The sequence below is a fragment of the Mobula hypostoma genome, chromosome 10, assembly GCF_963921235.1.
Source record: "Mobula hypostoma chromosome 10, sMobHyp1.1, whole genome shotgun sequence".
Taxonomy (NCBI): domain Eukaryota; kingdom Metazoa; phylum Chordata; class Chondrichthyes; order Myliobatiformes; family Myliobatidae; genus Mobula; species Mobula hypostoma.
In genome coordinates, this window is record NC_086106.1 from 89,195,990 (window position 1) to 89,219,847 (window position 23,858).

The following is a 23,858-nucleotide window of genomic DNA, read 5'->3' on the forward strand; positions in this document are numbered from 1 at the left end:
TTATAAGCAGCTATGTATTGGCCATTAGGTCAATGCTTCTGAGATCTCCTTTACTGAGTACCATGTTTTTATTTTATAAAATTATTTCAATTTGAGTACTCATCTATTCTGGACAAACTTTTCCCTTAGTACTTATTATCTGCTTTCTGATCCATAAATCTTTGCTCTGTCCAAAAAAGAGTTTGCAGAAACATATGTTCCAAAGGAATTTCTAATGTAATTAATTTTTGATGGTAACTACGCAATTTGAGGCAATTAAACATTGTTTTCAATGTGGACATATCAACAAAAATCACCCATTTTTTACTGGTTTGGTTAGGGTCATTATTGCCACCAGCTAAAGGAATGAACATAAAATTGAATTGGAGAAAACAGGATTAAACTTCAAAAGTTCTGTTGTTTTTCGAGTTTGATCATTCCCATCATTACTTAATTATTTTCTCTTCCTGCACACTTTGTGGATCTAAAAGAACATAGTCATTTTATTGATGTAGCTGGGCAGATAACTAGCAGAAGTATATTTATTCAAGAAGGGCTAACATGTACACTGTCTGCTGTTAGGAGTCAAAAAAGCATCTCGATGGCTTGGGGACATTGGGCCTTGGGACCTTCATTAAGGAAATCACAGCCAATGAAGAGGAGTCCGTTGAAGGGAACACCAATTCAGAAGGTGGTAATGTATTCATGCTCTTACTAATGACAGAGTAAACTTGAGGACTGTATTCCAATTTTTGTATGAATGAAAATTTTCTAACTTTGTCCATAATTAGACATTGCACACTATCCTTGCTTGTCTTCCATTAGTTCTAATTTCACAAACACTCGCTCGTCTGAAGCTCTGGTCCTCATGTCCTATCCTGCAGCAGCTTGCCTATTAGTCTAGTTTATGTTGCCCTACATTGTAAAATTTTCACCTTGCTTTTTAATGGTCCCTGCTTACTTTTGAACAAGCCCTTTTTAAGTTTGATATTTTGTGTACTTTACCATTTTATTAAAAATACACCTTCAATGTCTGTGCCATTAGTCATAGATCTTACTACCATAGAATTCACTCTTAGAGTTACCAGCTCTCCACCTCTTTTATCACGGTTAAGACATATTTCCTCATAACCTCTTCGTTCAACAACTATAAATGTCCTTCAAATGATGTTTCAAGCAAACAAGGATGCTATGTAAACACCAGCCAGCATTCCAATCAAGTGTGTAAGTGATAGCTATTTGTACAGCTATTACCAATTCAAATGGAAAAGCTTCCACTTAAGCTTTACACTTTAATTGAAAGTAATTGTCAATTTTTATCATTGAACATGAGCTAAATTCTACTTTAATTAGGTCCACTTGCTACTGAAGTTCTCTTGCTTCCATATTCAAACATTCTGGTACTGATCTTACTGAACTCACTATTCCTCTACCTGGCACTGCGGTGTCAGTGCCATTGTGATTTGCACCATCTCACCATTTCCATGTTCTTTAACAGTAGGACCCACTTCCTTTGATCCTGCTTCTTAACCATCTCACTTTGGCCTGCTGTTATTTTTTTGTGCTTCTGTGGGAGAATGCACAACAGACCAGAACAAGAGGAATAGCGAGTTCAATAAGGATAGTGTATAATTGGAAGCATTACCATGTTCTCATGCAGATCCATAAAGAAGCCCAGAGCTGTTGCATAATGTTGTTACTCTGGAGGAACTCAGCAAGTCAGGCATTTATTTGAAGAAATTAATAATTATCTTGTTCTTTTTAGGTTGGATTCAAAGCAAAGATGATGCCATTGATTACTCAGATATTAATGAGGTAGCAGAGGATGAGACCCGCAGATATCGTCAAGTGATGGGAAATCTTCAACCTCTCAGGAAACTGGGTAAATGGGACATTTCTATATATATATCAATAAATTAATACATGGATAAACGATTAGCTTTAATCAGCTTTAACCTGAACCGGTAAGATGGTGGCGTGCTTGGACGCAGCTGCCTCTCTGAGTCCAATCCAAGGTGCTTTTGTTCATCTTGTAAGTCTTTTTTACAATCGCAAATCACTGCTGGATACTAAGAAGATCAAGTATTGAAGAACTATCCCATCAGCGAGTTGCTCGATAGTGATGGAGTTGGATTTAATTGTATACCGTTGTTGTGTTGTCGCCTGGACTTGTGTACCTTTGTGCTGAGAAGGTGCGTGGTGCGAGTGATTGTCTTAGATATTTCTATTGTGGTCGCAAGATCCTGTAGAGCATTGATAATGTAGAATAAAGCAAGTCCAGATCACTGGTTCACTGGCGAGACCAACAGCGGGACTGCTGTGTTGTTGGCTGTGGCAAGGATGTCAGCTCGGCCAGGAGACAAGGCACTGAGGCGATTCTGCTCTCTGGTGTTTGCTCACTGCTGCCCTCCAGTGTTCACTTGGTGGTGAACTAGCTAGACCAAGCAACCATCAATCTAGTCATCCCACATGGACTAGGGCTAGATTTTTTTTCTTTGTGACTGTATATTTTTCTGAAATTTTAGCCATGTATACTTTGTGCAGTGTGTTGTGCGCTCGTGGATATGTGTTTTGCGCCTTAAGGCCCCAGGGGATCACTGTTTAGATTGGCTATGTTCACATATGGTTGAATGATAATAAAACTTGAACAAACATAATGCTGATAATACACACAAATTAATATAGGACTACTACTGTTCCAGTTTTATGAGATACAAGAGATGCATATTATATTAAAAGATCCAGTTGGTTTTGGTTTGAATATTGGGATCTGATGACAAATAATTAAATATTTTACCTTTCTTCAGATTTTTAAATTTATATTTTGGTATTGGGGTGAGGGGCGAGGTGAGACCATTGGCAAATCGGACAAGTTAGAGATATTGCCCATCTCTAATTACGCTGGAGAAGCTGGCAATGAACTGCCTTCTTGAACCATCAAAATATTTCTGATGAAAATGCTCCCACAGTGAGTTTGAGTAGGAAGTTGGGGGAATTAAATGCAATGATGCTGAAGGACTGGTGGTATGTTTCCAAATCATAATGTTGTGTGACTTGGAGATGATCTGGCTGCCCTTGTCTTCCTTGGTGGTAGGTGAGATGGGTTTGAGGTGCTGTCCGTATAGTCTGCAGAAGGTCCATGTGCAGCTGCAGTAGGATGGTAGGAGGGTGTGGCTATTTAGGATAATGGGTAGGATGCTTTGTAGAATCCAGAAAGTACCTTGTCTTGAATGGTGTGACAAAAAATAGTGTGATGTGTAAGTATCACCCGAAAACATGATCGATGACAGTTTCCATCACTTTGTAGATGACGGAGAACAGCTAGGGAAGTAATTGCATTGGATTTGTATTGCTACCGAATTTCCACATTGTAGTGAGCTTCTTCAGAGTTGTTGGGACTGTATTCATCCAGGCAAATAGAGACAATTCTATTAGGTTCCTTACTTATCCTCGTAAATATTAGGAGAGCTTTTGGGTGTCAGTGGGTGAGTAGCTCATCCCAGTTTACCCAGCATCTGACCTGTATTTGTACCCATGGTATTTATGTCATTTGCTAATCGAGTTTCTAATGAAGGTTGGTCAGTTCCACTCATTTCAGGAAGTTGGTGGTGAGAGACTTGGCACAGGGAAAGCCACTGAGTTATCAGCAGTAGGTGTTTTGATTCTCTCTTGCGAGAGATGATTATTGCTTGTCATTTCTATGCTACCAGTGTTACTTACCACTTCTCAGCCTATGCCCAAATATCATCTAGGTCTTGTTTGCAGACATGGACTACAACATGAGCTGAGGAGTGGTGAGTAGAATTGAACGTTTCACAACCGTCAGCAAACATTTAATACTAAGAAGGAAGAAAGGTATTAATGAAGCAGCTTAAGATGGTTGGGCTAAGGACACTGCTCTGTGGGACTTGTTCAATGCACGACTGGTATGTTTTCCCTGTGATTTCAGCTTTGCCAGGTCTTCTTAATGCCACACTTGAACATATACTGCCTTGATATCAAGGGCTGTCACGCTTGCCTTGTCGTGATATTCTGCTATTTGATCCATGTTTGGATCCAGGCTGGAATAGAGCATTCTTGAAAAAAATCCAAAATGGACATCGCTGAGTATGCTATTGATGAAATTAATGTTTCAGGGAATTTAAGATACTTTTAACTTTAAAACAGAAAAAGCTGGAAATACAGTGGATTCCAATTAATTTAGCCATCAGTTAATTGGGGCAGCTGCTTTTTTTGACCTCTGTTAAAGAACAAAAACTAATTGAGAAAATAGCTGGAATTCCCTTTGTTTATTTAGGACATTTAATTGGGACAGGAGTCTGTTGCACTGTTGCCAAACAGTTTCTAATTAGTGTCAGTCTCATGCACTTGTTGTGGCCGCTAAACACTACACCGTGCGTAGAGCGAACGGTTTTTAAATTGCGTTAGTTGCTTGTATTTATGTTCAAAGAACAGTGATTTTTGTCACCGTTAGTTGGCAAGATCTAAGCAGTAAGATAATTCAGAACTGTTTGACGATGCCAGAAATAGCCAGGTTGTGAAAATGATTTCACTACTTCAACAAGTTAAGAATAACTAAGAATTTGAAGGTTGACAATAATCTTGAATGTTATAGTGAAAGTGAGGATTCAGAGGATGCAATCGTCGAAAGCATTGTATGAAAGTAGTCCATCATCTGCCCTATGTGTGCACCAATTTTGTTCATTTACAGTCTATCAAAAGAACACAACAGCGTACACTGAATGAATTCCTCTATCGATAACTATTAGAAACTACGAATTTTGTAGTAAATGCAGTAGTATTGGTAGAGTTCTAAATTATTCTGTATTTAATTTAAGTACGTATATACTTTGTAACTCAGTTAAATGGTAGCTTGTATTTTTTTAAAATGTCCATGAAACTTCAGCTAATTGGGGCTGCTGCTTAATTGGGCTAAGATGTGCTGGTCCCAATTACAGGTGTCCCCCGCTTTTCGAACGTTCGCTTTACGAAACCTCACTGTTACAAAAGACCTACATTAGTACCCTGTTTTCACTTTCAGAAGGTGTTTTCACTGTTACGAAAAAAAATTCAGCGCGCGAGAAAATCAGTGCGCAATAAAAGGCAGCGCGCCCCAAGCAGCTGCTCTCCCCCGGATTCGGAACTGCTTTGCTTTAACACGTGCCTGTGAGCAGCCGTTTGCAAGATGAGTTCTATAGTATCGGAAAAGCCTGAAAGAGTTCGTAAGGGTGTTACACTTACTGTAAAACTAGACATAATTAAGCATTTTGATCGTGGTGAACAAAGTAAGGACAACATGAGTTTGGCTTGTGGAAGCTGACGAACATGATGTTGAAGAGGTTTTGGCATCCCATCAGCAAGAACTGACAGATGAAGAGCTGATGCAATTGGAAGAAAAAAGGGCGGCCCGGAGGGTGGGGGTCACTGCACCACCCAAACTCCGACAAGCCTAACACACCATCATCAGTGTGCTCTGCGCTGTCTTCCCGATTCCCGTGAGTGATACTACACTGTACATATATTATTTCTACTTTATATCGGCTGTGTATTTTTACGCGTTATTTGGTATGATTTGGCAGCTTCATAGCTTAAAGGTTACTGGAGAGCGCTTGCGCGTGTTTCTGCCGAGAGCGCTTGCGTGAGATTTTCTGCCGACGGCGCTTGCGTGTGATTTTCGCTACGGAGAGCAGTGCAGTAATGATTGTGGAAAAGTATTCATACTTTATATAGACTGTGTATTTATCATATCATTCCTGCTTTTACTATGTTTTACTGTTATTTTAGGTTTTGTGTGTTGTTTGGCATGATTTGGTAGGTTATTTTTGGGTCTGCGAACGCTCACAAAATTTTCCCATATAAATAAATGGTATTTGCTTCTTCACTTTATGACATTTCGGCTTATGAACCGTTTCATAGGAACGCTATACCTTCGGATGGCGGGGAAACCTGTAACTCTAATCCATTGTACTTAGTAAATCAGTTAGCTTCTGTAGAAAGAAAAACAAATTCAAATTTTTTGGGATTCTGATGGAAGGCTATTAACCTATTTCTCTTAATTTAGGTGCCCAACATGTTGAATATTTCCAACAATTATTTTTATTTCATATTTACTGCATCAAAAGCATTTTTTGTTGTATTAAGAAAGTCTTAAATTCAGGCATTGAGTAGCTAGTTTAATAAATCAGACCTGGTCTCCATAATGGGAAGTATACTAAAGGATTTTTCTTGCTGGCTGCAGAAGACGATGACGATGACTACGATGCAGACAATGAAGACATGGACTCAAAACTCATGCCACCTCCACCACCACCACCTCCATTAAGCAAAGATGAGGGAGGTTCACAGGAATCATGTGGTGAGTAGAAGTAAATAATTCCTTTAAAAGAGAGAGTAATATTGGATGGTGGGTTGGAGATACATCTCCACCAAAGGAGGTTTAAGATGCTTCTTCCCTCTTCCCTTTGCTAGCCTGCAGGTCACCTTTGGGCAAGGTGTATCACCTGCTCAGCGCCCCCCCCCCCCCCCGATCAGAGTCACGTGAAATCATGGGAGCAAGTGGTGGATGGTCATATAAGCAGGTGGTGCATATCACAAGTTCTGGCTATGCAACCACTGATGCCAGGCAGACAATCTCTGAAGAATATTGATAATGGCTGGGGTCACCCATCTTGTTAAGATGCTGCCCAGAAGAGGCAAACCACTTCACTAGAAAAATTTGCCAAGAACAATCATGGTTAAAGACCGTGATCGCCCACATCATACAATACAGCACCAAACAGTGATGATGATAAATCTAATGTAATCTGACTATGTCAGATACGATGAATGTAATGAAGGAAAAATAGGTGGGATGAGATTTTGAATTGGGTTCCATGACCAGCTAAATTTCTTCAGTAATGTGAAACCAATGTTTATTATTTATAGTCAGTAATTAAAGAAGACCTTCCAAGTAACAATTTAACAAGTTCTATAACTGTGTGTAACCCTTCATCTAATTTACAGGAATTCTTGACAAATATGAATTCCCTGGACTGAATGCAGGATAATCCTTTTGAGATTGACTTTTTAAAAAAAATTTAATGGGAATGAAAAACCTTTCTTCAACTTAGTATTGGTGTATATTAGCACTGTGATTGAAAATTCTCAATTGAAAGAGAGCACTGCATTGTGAACTGTACTATAATAACACTGTTGTAGAATATCATTTGCTAATTTTTAACTCTTTTTTCCCAGCAAATGGGGTAAATTCAGCAGTTCTCAGTTCCAGTACTGTTGGAGGATCTCGTGCTACTGATGGTCTTTTCCCTTGTCCAGTGGCCGATGAGAATGATGGGATCATTTTACCTTCCATAATTGCTCCTTCGTCGTCCTCGGAGAAGGTTGAGTTTAGTAGTTCCTCTGATTCAGAGTCTGAGACTGATCGGCATGTTCCACGAATAAGGCAGAATGAATCGCAGAAGGAGGATAAACTTACATTGCCACTGGCGGGTATCATGCAGCGTGATTCAACCAAGCAGTTGCCTAATGTCACTGAGCTGTTCCCAGAATTTCGACCAGGACAGGTGAAAAACTGTTCATTATGTTGTAAATTAAGTAGAAAATTTGAATTGTATGTGTTGAAATACTTGGCTGCAGTATAGGGTCATTGGAGGAGAAAATTCCTGGGTTTGGGGCTATTGGGGAGCAATGCTTTAGTCTGAACTCTTTACTGCCATGAATGTTTCCATATACCCACCAGATATACATTGCTCACTTTTGAAACACTAATAAAACTGGTGTTTCGCTCAGAATCATGAAACGTAGATTACTAAGAAGAACATCACCTGGCATCTAATTAGCTATTTAGTTAAACCAACACAAATTAGTAAAGATCAAATTTGAAATTACCTAAATTTTATGACCATAAATTAATTTAAACCTTGAGATATTAATAATGAACACAAAATAAGAGCAGGAGTAGGCCACCAGATTGCTCAAGCCTCTCCTACCAATCGATATAATCATGACTGATCTATGGTTGTCTGAACTTCACTTCTGTTCCAGTTCCCATAATACACTATTCATTGATCTATTAACACTCACAACACGCCGGAGGAACTCAGCAGGTCAGGCAGCATCCATGGAAAAGATCGGTCGACATTTCGGGCCGGAACCCTTCGTCAGGACTGTAGAGGGAAGGGGCAGAGGCCCTATAAAGAAGGTGGGGGGAGGGTGGGAAGGAGAAGGCTGGTAGGTTCCAGGTGAAGAACCAGTAAGAGGAAAGATAAAGGGGTGGGGGAAGGGAGGCAGGGAGGTGATAGGCAGGAAAGGTGAAGAAAGAATAGGGGAAAACACAATGGGCAGTAGAAGGAGGTGGAACCATGAGGGAGGTGATAGGCAGGAAAGATGAAGGGAGAATAGGGGAAAACACAATGGGTGGTAGAAAGAGGCGGAACCATGAGGGAGGTGATAGGCAGCTGGGGGGAGGGGGCAGAGTGACATAGGGATAGGGGAAAGGGAGGGGGAGGGAATTACCGGAAGTTGGAGAATTCTATGTTCATACCAAGGGGCTGGAGGCTACCTAGACGGTATATGAGGTGTTGCTCCTCCAACCTGAGTTTAGCCTCATCATGGCAGTAGAGGAGGCTATGTATGGACAGCCCCTTGGTCTGAACATAGAATTCTCCAACTTCCGATAATTCCCTCCCCCTCCCTTCCTCTATCCCTATTTCACTCTGCCTCCTCCCCCAGCTGCCTGTCACCTCCCTCATGGTTCCGCCTCCTTCTACTACCCATTGTGTTTTCTCCTATTCCTTCTTCACCTTTCCTGCCTCCCGTCCCCCACCCCTTTATCTTTCCTCATACTGGTTTTTCACCTGGAACCTACCAGCCTTCTCCTTCCCACCCTCCCCCCACCTTCTTTATAGGGCCTCTGCCCCTTCCCTCTACAGTCCTGACGAAGGGTTCCAGCCCGAAACGTTGACCGATCTTTTCCACGGATGCTGCCCAACCTGCTGAGTTCCTCCAGCGTGTTGTGAGTGTTGCTTTGACCCCAGCATCTGCAGATTATTTTGTGTTCATTGATCTACTAAATATGTTTACACTTCCATCTTAAAATGTATCTAGTGATGTAGCCTCAACTATTGCGAGCAAAGAATTCCAGAGATTCAGTATCCTGTGAGAACAGAAACTTGCGCACACATTAGTTCGAAATGGCTGGCCCCTTAATATGTATCTATGCCTATGTTCATGACGTTCCTGTTCATGAAAACATTTCATCATCTGCTTTGTCAAGGGCCCTTGGGATCCTGTAATTTTGAATAAAGTCACCTCTCATTCTTCCAAATTCTGAGGAATACAGACCCAAACTGTCTTGTCTCTTGTTTGAACATTATTTCCACTCTAGGAATTAGGGTTTGGTGAATCTTCCTTGGACTCCTGCAGTGCTACTTCAGGGGGGCTAAAACTGTGTGGTACTTCAGGTGTGGCCTGCACAACTAAAATTTCCTTATTTGTAAATTCCAACTCCTTCACAATAATGACAAATATGCTGTTTGCCTTGCTAACTACTTGTAGGAGTTGCCAGTTAACTATTTGTGATTCAAGCACCAGAACACTTAGATCTCTCTGAATTTTATTCCTTTGAAGTCTCTCATCATTTAGTTAATTTGCGGTTTGTTTCCTCTTACTAAGGTGCATGGCCTCACATTTCTCTAAATTAAACTCCATTTGCCAGATTCACAATCTATCTAAATTCTATTGGATAATCCCAATATTCTCTTTATAAAAAATATCCTTCCACCTTGTATTATGTTTGTATTATTGGCAAAACTGGATATCTTGCATTTTGTTTCCTCCAGGTCGTTAATCTAATGGTAAACAATTGAGAGTTATCCCTGGGATACTCACTGGTTGCATCATTCCGGCCTGAAAAGGACCCACTTATTCCAATTCATTTTTGTGACAATTTTCAATCCATGCTAACACACTTACTCCAGTATCTTAGGCTCTTAATTTACCAGCCTGTTATGTGGCACATTGTCAAATGCCTTTTCAAAATCTAGATACACAGCATTTTGAAATTCCCTTCTATCAACTCTCCCTGTCACATCTTCAAGGAATTCAACCATATCATGGAATATAATTTACCTTCCATAAAACCATTCAGCTTTCCTTTATGATTAGTTTGTTCCATTTAATATCAGGGAATATATACAATATACAACCTGAAATTCTTGTTCTTCACATATGTCCACGAAAACAGGGTACCCTAAAGAATGAGTGACGGTAGAAACGTTAGAACCCCAAAGCCCTCACTCTCTCTCTCTCTCTCTCTCTCACACACACACACACACACACACACACACACACACACACACACACACACACACACACACACACACAGCAACAAAGCCATCAACCTTCCCCCTCCTCCATTTATTTCAGCAAAAAAGCATCAGCACCCTCCACCCACCAAGCAAGCAATAGCAAAGCCTCTAAAAAAGACCATTATCTGCGGTACAACAAAAACTAATCATTTACCCAACAATTTAACATACCACAGGCTTGCTCTGTCTGTAATAAAGGGGCAGAGAGATGTCACACAGCAAGAGGGGAGACTAACAAGACAAAAAAAACTTGCTGATTTACGGTGTTGAAGACTGCCATGTCGATTTTTTTTTCCCTTGAGTTCTCTGACTTGAGAATTGACAACAATTTCTCCCCCACCAACCACAGCGAGAGGAAGAGAGAGAGAGTGATCTGAGTACAAAGTCCTCTGACAGCTGATCCACTATTCCCCATAATTTTTCATCTGTGACACTACAGTGTTCTACTAATTTCGACAGTTTAATGAACATTTTCTGTTTAAGTAGCTGATAGTCACATCAGATAAAACAGACTGACCCTTCTGAACATTGGAAAGACGGCATTTACTCACTATGTGCCACCTTTCCTACACTGGGAATCCCTGCTTGCACGATCCATAGGAGACTCGTCTCTTACACCACCACTACCTCGGAAGAAGCGGCGGCAGTGAGGGAGAAGGGCCAGCGTCCTGGTGAGGCTGAGATGGGGTGCAAATCGGCCGCCACTCCCCAGCATACTCCTGGCTAACGTTCAGTCCCTGGATAACAAGCTTGGTGAGCTGAGAGCCAGAATCCCCTATCAGCGGGAAACAAATGAATGCAACGTTTTGTGCTCTGTGGAGACCTGGCTGATGGAGGAGATACTGGACCACGCTATCGAACCTTCTGGGTTCTCTCTGTTCTGGGTGGACAGGCCAAAAAACCTCTCTGGGAAGAGTAAAGGAAGGGTGTGCTTCATGGCCAGCAATACTTGGTGCAACCCCCAAAATGTGCATGCACTCAAATCCTTTTGTTCCCCAGACCTGGAATACCTGGTGCTGTTTTGCAGACCCTACTGGCTGCCTAGAGAGTTCACGGCTGTTATCATCACAGCGGTGTACATTCCGCCGCAGGCTGATACTGACCTGGCTCTCATGGAACTGTACGAGACCATCAACACGCTGGAGACTGCACAGCCAGAGGCTTCCTTCATCGTCACTGGTGACTTTAATCGAGCGTCGTTGATGAAAGTCTCTCTGAAGTCTTGTCGGCACATCAGGTGAGCACCTGTGGAGATAAGACACTTGACCACGGTTAAACAGCCTTCCGCAAGGCTTACAAAGCTCTCGTTCGCCCAGCACTTGGAAAATCAGATCACTCTTTGGTCCTGCTCTTGCCGATGTACAGGCAGAAGCTGAAACAAGAGGCGGCCATATTTAAAACTGTCCACTGTTGGTCCAACCAGTCAGTCTCCATGCTGCAGGACTGCTTCGATGATGTCAACTGAAATGTCTTCCATGATGAAGATGTCTCTGAGTTCATGGATGGAGTCACGTGCTTCATCCGGAAGTGCATCGACGATGTTGTCCCCCAGAAGTCGGTCAGGGTCTTCCCGAACCAGAAACCCTGGATCATTAGTTCCGTGCGAGCAGCCCTTACCATGCGACATAGAGCTTACATTGCTGGCAATCAGCAGGAGCTCAAGAAAAGCATCTACAATCTGTGCAAAGCTATCAAGGCTGTGAAACAACAATACAGGGACAAGAGTGAGTCAAGACTCACAATGAATATCACGCGTGACTTGTGGTGAGGGCTGCATACCATGGCAGACTTCAAACCCAAACGTTGTGGTGCCAACAACATTGCAGCCTCTCCCTCAGATGAGCTCAATCGCTTTTATGCTTGGTTTGATGTCACTAACTCTGAGCCTCCGAGGAAAGCCACCGCTACAACCTGCAGCCTGGTCATCTCTGAGGCTGAGGTATGCAGATGTTTCCAACGAGTGGACAGTCGCAAGGCTGTGGGACCAGACAGCATCCCAGGGCGAGTACTCAGGATGTGCGCAGCTCAACTGGCAGGTGTGTTGACAAACATTTTTAATTCTCCCTCTCCTGCTGTAGAGTGCCCTCCTGCTTCAGATTATCCACCATTGTCCCTGTACCAAAAAAGACCAAGGTAACATGTCTGAACGACTGGCATCCTGTCGCACTCACCTCAATAATAAGCAAATGCTTTGAGAGGCTGGTCAAGGATTACATCTGTAGCTTGTTACCATCCAAGCTGGACCCCCTATAATTCGCCTACTGACACAGCCGATGGACAGATAACGCAATAGTCACTGCTCTACATACCGTCCTTACACATTGTGACAAGAATACACACAGATTAAGATGTTAGCTGGCCTGTGCTGGCAGCAGTGGGATCAGCAGTTGGTCTGCCACCTGTCTTCAGGAGAAAGAGAGATAAGGAAAACAATGGAGCAGCATTTGGAGATGTTAATGAAGGGACGGGAGAGTTTAATGGAAGGCGAGCTGTCAAGATCGGCTCCCCCTTTGAACCCTGAACTGTTTGAAGTGATGGACAGGCGATACCCCAGCAGGGGGTTAAAAAGGGACAGGTTCGCTAAGGCAGGACACACACAACACCACGAGGTAACGAGACCCTTTAAGTGGTGCGCCTCCCATAAGTCGGTGGGAAGTTTTGAAAGGCTGGTCACGGGACCAAGCCATAGATGCACAGGGTGGAAAGGCACGATCGGCGGGAACCTGGTGTGTGTCCGCCCTTGCCTGGGTGCCAGGTTCACTGCAGAGAAACGATCGTATCTGGAAACGGAGGGGTCACTGTCGGTGACCTCAGAAGACATCACAAAAGGCTCGCCCGAAAGCTGACTGCGAAGAATATCAAAGGTCTGTGTGGAAGCCATTTGAATATTCATTCGTTTTGCTCTCTCTCTCCTTCCCCCCACCGTCCATCTCCCATGGCAGTGCTTACTGCGAACTGAACTGAATTCAATTGAGCTGAACTTTGCGTCACTTTGAAACTGGTCATTTACCCCTAGACGACGATAGAGCTTGATTGATCCTGTTATCCTAATTCTGTGTACATGTGTGTTTATCATTGCTGAACTGTTGCATTTATTATCCGTTTGATTAGAGTACTGTGTTGCTTGTTTCTTTAATAAAACTTTCTTAGTTCTAGTAATCCAGACTCCAACTGAGTGATCCATTTCTGCTGGTTTGGCAACCCAGTTACAGGGTACGTAACAACATCTGGAGAGGAGAGATGTGACAATGCTGTTCTTGGACTACAGTTAAGCATTCAACACCATAATTTCATCCAGGCTCGACAGGAAGCTCAGAGACCTTGGCCTCAACCCTGCCTCATGCAGCTGGATCCTGGACTTCCTGTCAAATCGCCAGCAGGTGGTAAGAGTGGACTCTCTCACCTCCACCCCTCTGATTCTCAACACAGGAGCCCTCAGAAATATGTACTAAGACCCCCCTTTACTCCCTGTATACCCATGACTGTGTCACCACCCACAGCTCTAATCTGCTAATTAAATTTGCTGACGACACTACATTGATTGGTCTAATCTCAAACAATAACAAGGTGGCCTACAGGGAAGAAGTTGTCTCTCTGACACAGTGCTGTCAAGAAAACAACCTCTCCCTCAATGTCGCAAAAACAAAGGAGCTGGTTGTGGACTACAGGAGGAATGGAGACAGGCTAACCCCTATTGATGTCAATGGAACTGGGGTTGAGAGGGTAAACAGCTTTAAGTTCCTCGGTATCCACATCACGGAGGTCTTCACGTGGTCTATACGCACCAGCTATGTGGTGAAAAAGGCATAACGGCGCCTCTTTCACCTTAGACGGTTGAGGAAGTTTGGTATGGTCCCCGAAATCCTAAGAACTTTCTACAGGGGCACAACTGGGAGCATCCAGACTGGCTACATCACTGCCTAGTACGGGAACTGTACCTCCCTTAATCACAGGACTCTGCAGAGAGTGGTGCAGACAGCCTAGCACATCTGTAGATATGAACTTCCCATGATTCAGGACATTTACAAAGACAGGTGTGAAAACAGGGCCCGAAGGATCATTGGGGACCCGCGTCACCCCAACCACAGTCTGTTCCAGCTGCTCCCATCCAGGAAATGGTACCGCAGCATAAAAGCCAGGACCAACAGGCTCCGGGACAGCTTCTTCCACCAGGCCATCAGACTGATTAACTCACACTGATTTGAGTGTATTTCGATGTTACATTGACTTTTCTATTTATTATAAATTATTATAAGTTACTATGATTGCACATTTAGACGGAGACGTAAAGATTTTTACTCCTCAGGTATGTGAAGGATGTAAGAAATAAAGTCAATTCAGTTCAATTCAATTCATTTCATTTGGCAGCGCTGGCATAGAATCAGCTCATCCCCAGGCCCGCAAAACCTCAGACCCTGAAGGCGTGCTTTTGTCTCCTAGTCCACATCCTTGGTATATCGATCAGTGGCTGGTCAGTGAGCTGCAAGAGTGAGAACCAAAGTTTGAATGCAGCTGTAGGTCAGGGTCTTTGATAGAACCCCATCCACCTTAAAAAGGACAAAAAAGACATTAAAAGTAGAAATTAAGCTGTTTCCGCAGATGAGCTCGAAGAAGCTGCCGTCTGGCGTCATCATAGCTCTCCTTTTATTAACTCTAGCATCTTTCCAAAAAAAGGTGTCAAACTGTCTGGTTAATAGTTCTCTGCTTTCTGTCTTCCTCTCTTTTTGTACAAGAAAGTCTCATTGGCTGCATTCAAATGTTCTGATACCAATGTATAATTCAGTGAATTTTGAAAATTTTCAACCAGTGTGTCATCCAGATTTTGCAGTCACTTCCTTTAAGACACTGAGTTGCAGGCAGTCAGCCCTAGTGATTGCCCTTTTTTAGCCCAGTGAACTTATACTAATACTTTATCTTTTGTGCTTAGGATTTTTACAAGTCCTCTGTGTTATTTGAGAAATTGGCCATTCGTTATCTGAGAAATACTTGCAATGTCCTTCCATTTGTAATGATGTGAAGGTGAGGTTGCTAAGATGGACTGAGAAAATAAGCTAAGCTTATTTATAAGCTGAATTGCTGCACACATGCAAATAGCTGATCCACAACACTTAACAGAAAGAGTGATTCCATGAGAATGTGGTGTATCTGTGATGAACAAAGGTCGAGGATAATAAATTGAAAACTGGGGAATACAAAGTGGCATGGACTAGCAGACAGTGGCATTCACCTTCAGATTGCATCTGGAATTCTGTCGTCACCACCTCCTAAGGGATCTTGAACTGCAAGATTTCTTGTTAATCTTTCATTATTACTCATGCAGAATTAATATCCCTTAATACTTTGAAATAAGAAAGAAACCACTAGGTCACTGTAAATTAATGGTCCTTGATTATATATTTAAATGCACAGCTTAGGGTTTCAATCACAGTGAATGCTGATTACTTTCATCCTGACTGTGAAATTCGCTTACATATTCACAAGTGCTGATTGGGTCACAACTTTTCAATGTAAAATTCATTTGGATTTCTTATGTCAGTTTCTGAATGTGGGGGAAAAAACATTTTTCAAATGTTGTATCTTTTGACTTCCGATTATGCCAGAACTTAACTTTTGCTTTCTCTTTTAAATATATCACAGCAAACATATGTGGCAAATCTTCCTAGACTTTATCTGCTGCCTATGGTCCTTGCATGCATTGACATGGTTGGATACTTTGGATCAATTTAATTGGCACTTTGTATCTTTAGGTTGGCATGTGAGTGATGATTAACCACCACTGAATGATTTCTTTTACTCCACTGTAATCCAAGAGAATTTTCTCAAGGCTGCTCTGCAGTCTCGTGCTGGAGAGTTGTGAGAGGCCAGGTGGATTTATAGTGGACTGGGTGGGACCAGGATTTGATTTGCTGAATACTGGTGGGATTTTTTTCAGTGATTTACGTTAGCAATTCCGTCTTTTTTTTAACCTTTTTTTGTAAATTCAACACCTAAACCCCATTTGTCATTGTTGTGGCTGAATGATTTGAATTAGTGAGGTTTTACAACTGCTCACTAATTCATATATGAGAACATAATGTTTCTTTAATGGATTATGCAGAGAAGTTTCAGATTCAGAAGTTTCAAGTCCCAAGTGCTGACAGCTTTTAAGGTTATTTTTTCCAGTCTTTTTTTTAGTGTTAATTAGGATATGTAATTAAAATTGCTTTGCTTAACTTTGCAGGTATTGCGTTTTTTGCGCCTCTTTGGACCTGGAAAAAACATTCCATCAGTTTGGCGAAGTGCTCGGAGGAAAAGAAAAAAGAAACACCGTGATCCACAGCCTGAAGCTCCGGCGCAGGAGGGAGATGGAGAAGAGACAGCAAAGGAACAAAAATCCGGCTGGGAATATCACTATGCTGCCCCACCACCACCTGAGCAGTGCTTGTCTGATGATGAAGTATGTAAGATGCAAATTATTGATAACTGCTATCATTTGGGAAACTATATTTCGAAAGCTGCAATGTATTATATATTGTCTATACTTGTACAATATTACAAAATCAACATATCAAATTCAAAGCTGAATTGGATAAAAAAAAATACCTTTTTGTGAAACATCATGAATTGTTCTGTGCGATCATTGGTATAGAAAACATTTTAAATATTTCATCCATCCTATCCTAAGTGACTTTATGCCTCTGAGATAAATTCCAGAACAATGCAGCTCTCATACCAGCAGGCACCAGCCGATTACCACATGATAGCTCATAGGGATTTATATACTTGTACCCTGTTTTCAGCTTGAGGATATTCCAAAGTACAACACAGCGTGAGAAATGGTGATATAATTGATCGCATAATACACTGTTGTAGTATTTTCTGAACTATTAATGTTGGATGAGAGAGCAAGCAGTTTTTCTGTGCATTTGCGTAAGATAGCACTGCTGACAATATTGCACTTGCTCAGCTAGGTAAATGAATATTACTCGTGTTTGCTGTATGAATAAGCCAACAGTTTCCTAATTTATTTGACTTAGATTATTGATATTACACAAAAATTACTGGTTTGGTTATTGTAGATTTGTTTTCCTTTCCTTTTCCTCATTCTTCAATGAGGGAAACAAGAGCAATTGATTTGTTTCAATATCCAAAGCAAATGCAGACTAATTTAAACTATTGGAATTTGTGGCTCAAGAACTTCAGTACAACCAATTTGCGCAGCTTTGTAAGATGGTACGTTATCTTTCAATTCTTGCAGTCTGTGAGCCTGCCCAATATTAAAGATAAAACATCAAAGTTGAGCATTTTTTTGTCATTTCCATTTATTCTTGCATTTTATTTTATTCTAGCAGTTTGAGAGAGTAAAGTATAATAATTTATATGTGACAGCATGCTTGCCTTAATCAGTTGGAACAAGGAGCATAAAAATTGGCAAGAAATATTGAAGCTGTACAGAACTTTGATTAGGCCACATTTGGAATGCTGTGTGTACTTCTGGACGTTACACTACAGGGAAGGTCACAGTACAGGGAAGATGTGGAGGTTTTTGAGTGAGTACTAAAGCAGTTCATCAAGATGTTGCCTAAATTAAAGTGTAATTTTCATAAGGAAGGTTTGGACAAACTTGGATTGTTTGTTCTTCAGCATCAGAGGCTGAGAGACGACCTGATAGAAGTTTGTAAAATTATGAGAGACATAGATAGGATAGATCATCAGGGTCTTTTTTCCCCCAGAGTGGAAATGTCAAATACTAGAAGGCATAATCTTAAGGTTTAATGGGGGTGGGGGGGGAGAATGTTTAAATGAGGTTTACAAGGCATGATAGCATAGTGGTTAGCACAATCGCTTTACAGAGCCAATGATCACTGATTGGGGTGTGATTCCTGCCACTGTCTGTAAGGAGTTAATACGCTCTCTCCGTGACTACATAGGTTTTCTCTGGTGCTCCAGTTTTCACCCACGTACCAAGGATATACAGGTTAGGGTTAGTAAGTTCCAGGCATGTTATATTGGCATCAGAAAAGTGGCAGCACTTGCAGGCTACCCCCAGTACACTATTCAGCTGATGCGAAACAGTGCATTTCACTGTATGTTTTGAAACGTAGTGAGAAATAAAGCTAATCTCTTAAAGGTTTTACATAGACAGTGACAGGTGCAGGGAGGGAGCAGAAGTGGTTGCTGGAGACTATTTCACTTGTTGCTTGGGTGAAGTTAATGGAGGTAGTTCCATGATAATGATAATGTTAAGTTCTTTACATTTAGATAGGAGATAGGCAGGAAGAATCTTGGTAGTCACGTGTACTCTTTTGTCACAGCATTGAGGTTGATTTCATCAGACTGAGTGTTGGTATGAACATGCCACATTCTTCTTCAGCTACTGAGCCCATGTGATAGTGTTCCCACACTCCTCTTCAGTTATGAATCCTAAATGAATTTTGCTGGAGAGGGATACACCAAAGTATTGGGATTATGTTGGCTTTGATCAAGCCTAAGCAAAAGAAAAGTTAAATTCGGGTGCTGTTTGAGTAAGTGCACTTGAACTCAAGCAGCACCTGAATGCATGTACGGTGTAAGAGTTTGTACAGAGAAATTTAGGGGAGCAGGGTTGTGAATTCAGAGGCAGGAAAAATGAGAATCAGAAATTGAGATTGAAATCACATAGTAATGATATTGTCCAGTACAGAAGCAAATGAAGGAATAGAATGAGGATTTTTGTTTTGAAGATTTTTTGGGGGGCAAAAGAGTAAATTTCACTCAAAAGGAAATGTAAAGTGCTTGAATTATTATGTGCTGATAATACTTTGGAAATATAATCTTTAATGTCATTAATTAATTCAGAATTACTTACAAAGCCATTTTTCGTTATAAACTTTCAGATTACAATGATGGCCCCTATTGAGTCCAAATTCTCTCAATCCACTGGTGACACTGATAATATAATGGACATGAGACCAAAAGTTGCAGAATGGCGCTATGGACCTGCGCAACTCTGGTATGATATGCTGGGGGTGCCAGAGGATGGGGAAGGATTTGATTATGGCTTCAAATTGAAGCAAACAACAGAGCAAGAAGATACTCTGGAAGAAAAAGTAACCTGCCAGGTAGAGGTACAGATACAGGTAAGTAATGCAGAAAAACGGTAAAAAGAAGTGAATTCTATCCATTATTTAATTTTGAATCATTGTCAAAACATATTTATTTTATAATCTTTTGTCATTATGATTTTAATAATTACTATATCAATTTGATTTTTAAAACTTTCACAAATATAATTGTAGACGATAGCTCTTTCATCTGGATCACAAGTTGCTTTGAGTGAGAGTACATTGATGATTCAATAAACTGATGCTCATTTGTTCACAACTGTCATGCTTTCCTTTTTGTATATTTTAGTATATCCATGGTGACTTTTGTCATCATCAATGATTCCCTATTTTTATGTTACCGTCAACCTTGACCCTTAAATTGTTTAAGTTTTTATATTCCTTGTGTGCTCCCTCAGTCAGGACTTGAGCTTCTTTACCCACACCTCCAACCCTTCCTGTGAGTGAGATTGTTCACAACCCGACTCCCTTCTGTTTGTCCTAGATAGACGTATTGCAGATGCACACTTGCCTCTCATTTTGAGTCCCACTTCCAGATACTTGAGCACAAAACTTGTAATGACGTCCTTGTACAGCACTTAGGAAATGTGCATATTGAGAGATAGCAACTTTCGACCAAGATCTATTTGTTATCTCAAGGAAATGTCAGAACAGCAAGGGGCTTCTCCGTCTTTCTTGGCCAATATTTATCTGTCAATCAATACCTCAAGCAGTAAAAGAATCCATTATCTGACATTTAGAATATCGCAAAGCAGCTGTCACTTTTATTGTATTATTGAAGTCATTCTCTTTATCCAGCATGAAAGATGTTGTTTTATTTCTCGTCCTGCAATCCTCTCCATTGGACAGTGATTTTATAGATGTATGTATATGTATAGTACTGTGCAATAAGTCTCAAGCACCCCAGATTTTAATATAAATTTTATTTTAGATGTTTATTTTTCTCTTCTGCACTAGTGTGTCAGTCGAAAAGAGCACATTTTAAATTTGCAAACCTCCATTTTCCAAAAAATTAAATGTTATGGAGATTTTTTTATATTTTGTTAAGGAAAGCAACATATTCAGTTATCGACTACTTTTTAAATAAAAACCTGACTACTTTGTTGGTATTTACCCAGGTTCATGATAACCAGGTGCTAATGACGAATGACATAGTGAGTTGAATGAACTAAAATGATTAACTGAAACAGATGCAGGTGTAGGAGGAATCAAACTGGGTGAAGTACAACCAAATTAAAAGGTGAGGGTGTGGCAGATGTAACAGTTTAAGCTTCAAATCATCAATTCTTACACATTGGCAAGAGCGAGGAAGGTGGTCATGCTGCATCAGCAAGATCCCTCCAAGCAAAAATTTTGCTGCAGATAGGAGTTTCAAAATGTGCTGACCAAGCTCTTCTGAAAGAAAAACACAAAGAAACGAGTAAGGCTGAGGACCAGAAACATAGTGTCAGCCACGGAAACTAAGTGCAGCAGATGAGAGATACATTAAACTGATATCCCTTCTACATTGGAAGAAGTCCAGCACTGCTATCAACTCTGAACTCACAGAAACCACTGCAACCCAAGTATACCCCTCTATAGTCTGGAAAAGTCTTGTTAGAAGTGGTCTTCATGGAATAGTTGCTGTGAAAAAGCCATTCCTCCAAAATGGAAAAGAAGCCAGGAGACTCACCTGTGCACAAAAACACAAGAACAGGGGTGCTGAATAATAACACCCCTGTCAACATTTCACAATTATTGCTCAAGCAGGAGGCAGTTTGTCCATTGAAGAGCTGGAAAGCGCTACATGGATGAGTGTCGGCAGCACGGTAGAGGTTCTCTGCAGGTTTGGGGCTGCATTTCTGCAAATGGAGTTGGTGATCTAATTAGAAATAATGGAATTCTTGATGCTGAGAAATACAAGCAGATTCTCATCCATCATGCAAAACTATCAGGGAGGCGTCTGATCGGTCCTAAGTTCATTCTGCAGCACGACAGAGACCCTAAACAAATGACCATGGTAATGAAGAACTATCTTCAGCAAAAAAAAACAAGGAGTTCTGGAACAGATGGTATGGCCTTCACAGAGCCCTGATCTCAACATTATTGAGGCTATCCGGGATTACCTGGAGAGACAGAATCAAGCGAGGTATCCAAATCTGCAGACGAACTGTGGCAAGTTCTCCAAGAGGCTTGGACGACCTACCCAGTGGATTTTCTCATAAAACTGCATGACAGTGTGCAGAAGGAAACTGATGCAGTTTTAAAGGCAAAGGGTGATCACACTAAATATTTGATTTAGTATTTTACTGTTTACTGTTCTTTGTAGTAAATTGTTTGATATTTAGAAATATTTCATTATTTTTGAAAGCATCTTTTTACATATGCCTAAGACTTTTGCCTTGTACTCCATGTATATGTATCTGTATGTATATGTGTATATGTATGCATATTTATATGTATTTATGTAATATATGTATTCAAAGTTCAAAGTAAATTTATTATCGAAGTGTGTGTGTATATATGTAAATAAAAACTATATACAACCCTGAGATTCATTTTCTCGTGGGCACACTCGATAAGTCTATAATAGAATAATTACTATAATTGAATCAAACAAAGACCGCACCAACTTGGGTGTTTAACCAGTGTGCAAATAAACAACAAACTGAAAATACAAAAATGAATAATAAACAAACAAACAATAAATGTCAAGAACATGAGGTAGAGTCCCTGAAAGTGAGTCTGTGGGTTGTAGGACTATCTCAATGATGAGGCAAGTGAAGTTGAGTAAAGTTATCCTATTTGGTTCAAGATGGCTGGTGGTGCGAGTCCTGATGGCAGCAGTATAAAGAGATTTTGTCCTGGGTGGTGAGGGTCTTTGATGATGGATGCTGCTTTCCTGCGACAACACTTGGTATACATGTGCTCAGTGGTGCTGGTGCGGGGCTTTACCTGTGATAGACTGGGCTGTATCCATTACTTTTTGTAGGATTTTTCATTCAAAGGTATTGGTTTTGCCATACCAGCCTGTGATGCAACCAGTCAATATAATCTCTACTACACATGTATAGAAGTTTATCAAAGTTTAGATGTCCTGCTGAATCTACGCAAACCCCTTAGGAAGTAGAAGCTTTCCTCGTAATTGCACTTGCATGCTGGGCCAAAGGCATGTTCTCTGAAATAATAACAAGGAGGAATTTAAAGTTGCTGATCCTCTCCACCTCTGATCCTCCAGTGAGGGCTAATTGTGGACCACTGGTTTCCTTCTCCTGAAGTCAATTAATCAGCTTCTTGGCCTTGTTAACATTGAGTAAGAGGTTACTGTTTTGGCACCACTCAGCCAGATTTTCAGTCTCCCTCCCATATGCTGATTTGTCACCACCTTTAATTCAGCCTATGAATATGGCACTGGAAACTATTATTTAGATATGTTGTGATTATTTTTTTTGGATCACATCAGTTTTCCTTGGTAATAGCACTAGAAAAACATGCATTCAAACTCCCTGCTGGGCTGTAAATTTATGGCAGTAGAGGAGACGCTGCTATATGAGATGATCTTTTGAATGATTTGATATTTCAAAGCCAAATCTATTGTTTAGTTCATTAAGTTCTTCACAGATCATATAAAAGCAGAGGATTGTCTTTGTAAGCATAGGCTTAAAATTAATTACTCACTTATCTGTGTTGCAGGATTCACAGAAATCAAACAAACACAATGCATTTTAAATATTTATTAACCACAAGGTGATTCATAATGAATTTCATTATTATGTTGTTACTATAATTCTGTGGTAGCACCTTTTTGCATGGAATACTCTAACTGATATTTCTGAAATATGTACGTTATGATCATAGGAACCTTCTGAAGAGTTGGATAAGTTGGCAGATGAGCAGTTTGAAAATGAAATGGAGGCGCTTCTGGGTGAGCACTTTCTAATGGTCACTCAGCTGCCCTGGGAAGAGGACATTATTTGGAATGGAGAGGATGTCAAGCATAAGACGACAAAATCCCAGCGAGCTAGCCTGGCAGGCTGGCTGCCATCTAGCATGACTCGAAATGCCACTGCATACAATGCGCAACAAGGTGAGAATTCTGCCCCAATCTGAAAATGTTATGGCAGCGAAGTCAACTATCGGAATGCAATGGATCTTGTTTCATTTCCTTTTAAATTTCACTGTTGCATTGCAAATATAAATATTCACCTCAAAGTCAATAACCAGGACTCAGTTCATAACAAAACTACATTCACTCCGTGGCCATGTAATAAAGTGCCCACTGAGTGTATGTTTGCAGTCTTCTGTTGTTGTAGCCATCCACTTTGAGGTTCGACGTGTTGTGTGTCCAGAGATGCTCACCGCTATTGTCATGCTAGTTATTTGAGTTGCTGTCGCCTCCTGTCAGCTTGAGCCAATCTGGCCATTCTCTTCAGACCCCTCTCAATAACTA

At 40.9% G+C, this 23,858-nt stretch overlaps 1 protein-coding gene across 3 annotated transcripts in view; it reads left to right on the forward strand.

The window, feature by feature from the left end:
- taf1 (TAF1 RNA polymerase II, TATA box binding protein (TBP)-associated factor) overlaps window positions 1-23,858 on the forward strand; it is a 169,994-nt gene that overhangs the window by 41,867 nt on the left and 104,269 nt on the right. For all 3 annotated transcript variants that reach the window (XM_063060824.1, XM_063060825.1, XM_063060826.1), the window contains exons 3-9: window positions 562-670; window positions 1,745-1,861; window positions 6,218-6,334; window positions 7,213-7,541; window positions 16,567-16,782; window positions 19,202-19,444; window positions 23,267-23,495. In XM_063060824.1, coding sequence (XP_062916894.1) covers window positions 562-670; window positions 1,745-1,861; window positions 6,218-6,334; window positions 7,213-7,541; window positions 16,567-16,782; window positions 19,202-19,444; window positions 23,267-23,495 — 1,360 coding nt within the window. The remainder of the gene's footprint in view (window positions 1-561; window positions 671-1,744; window positions 1,862-6,217; window positions 6,335-7,212; window positions 7,542-16,566; window positions 16,783-19,201; window positions 19,445-23,266; window positions 23,496-23,858) is intronic.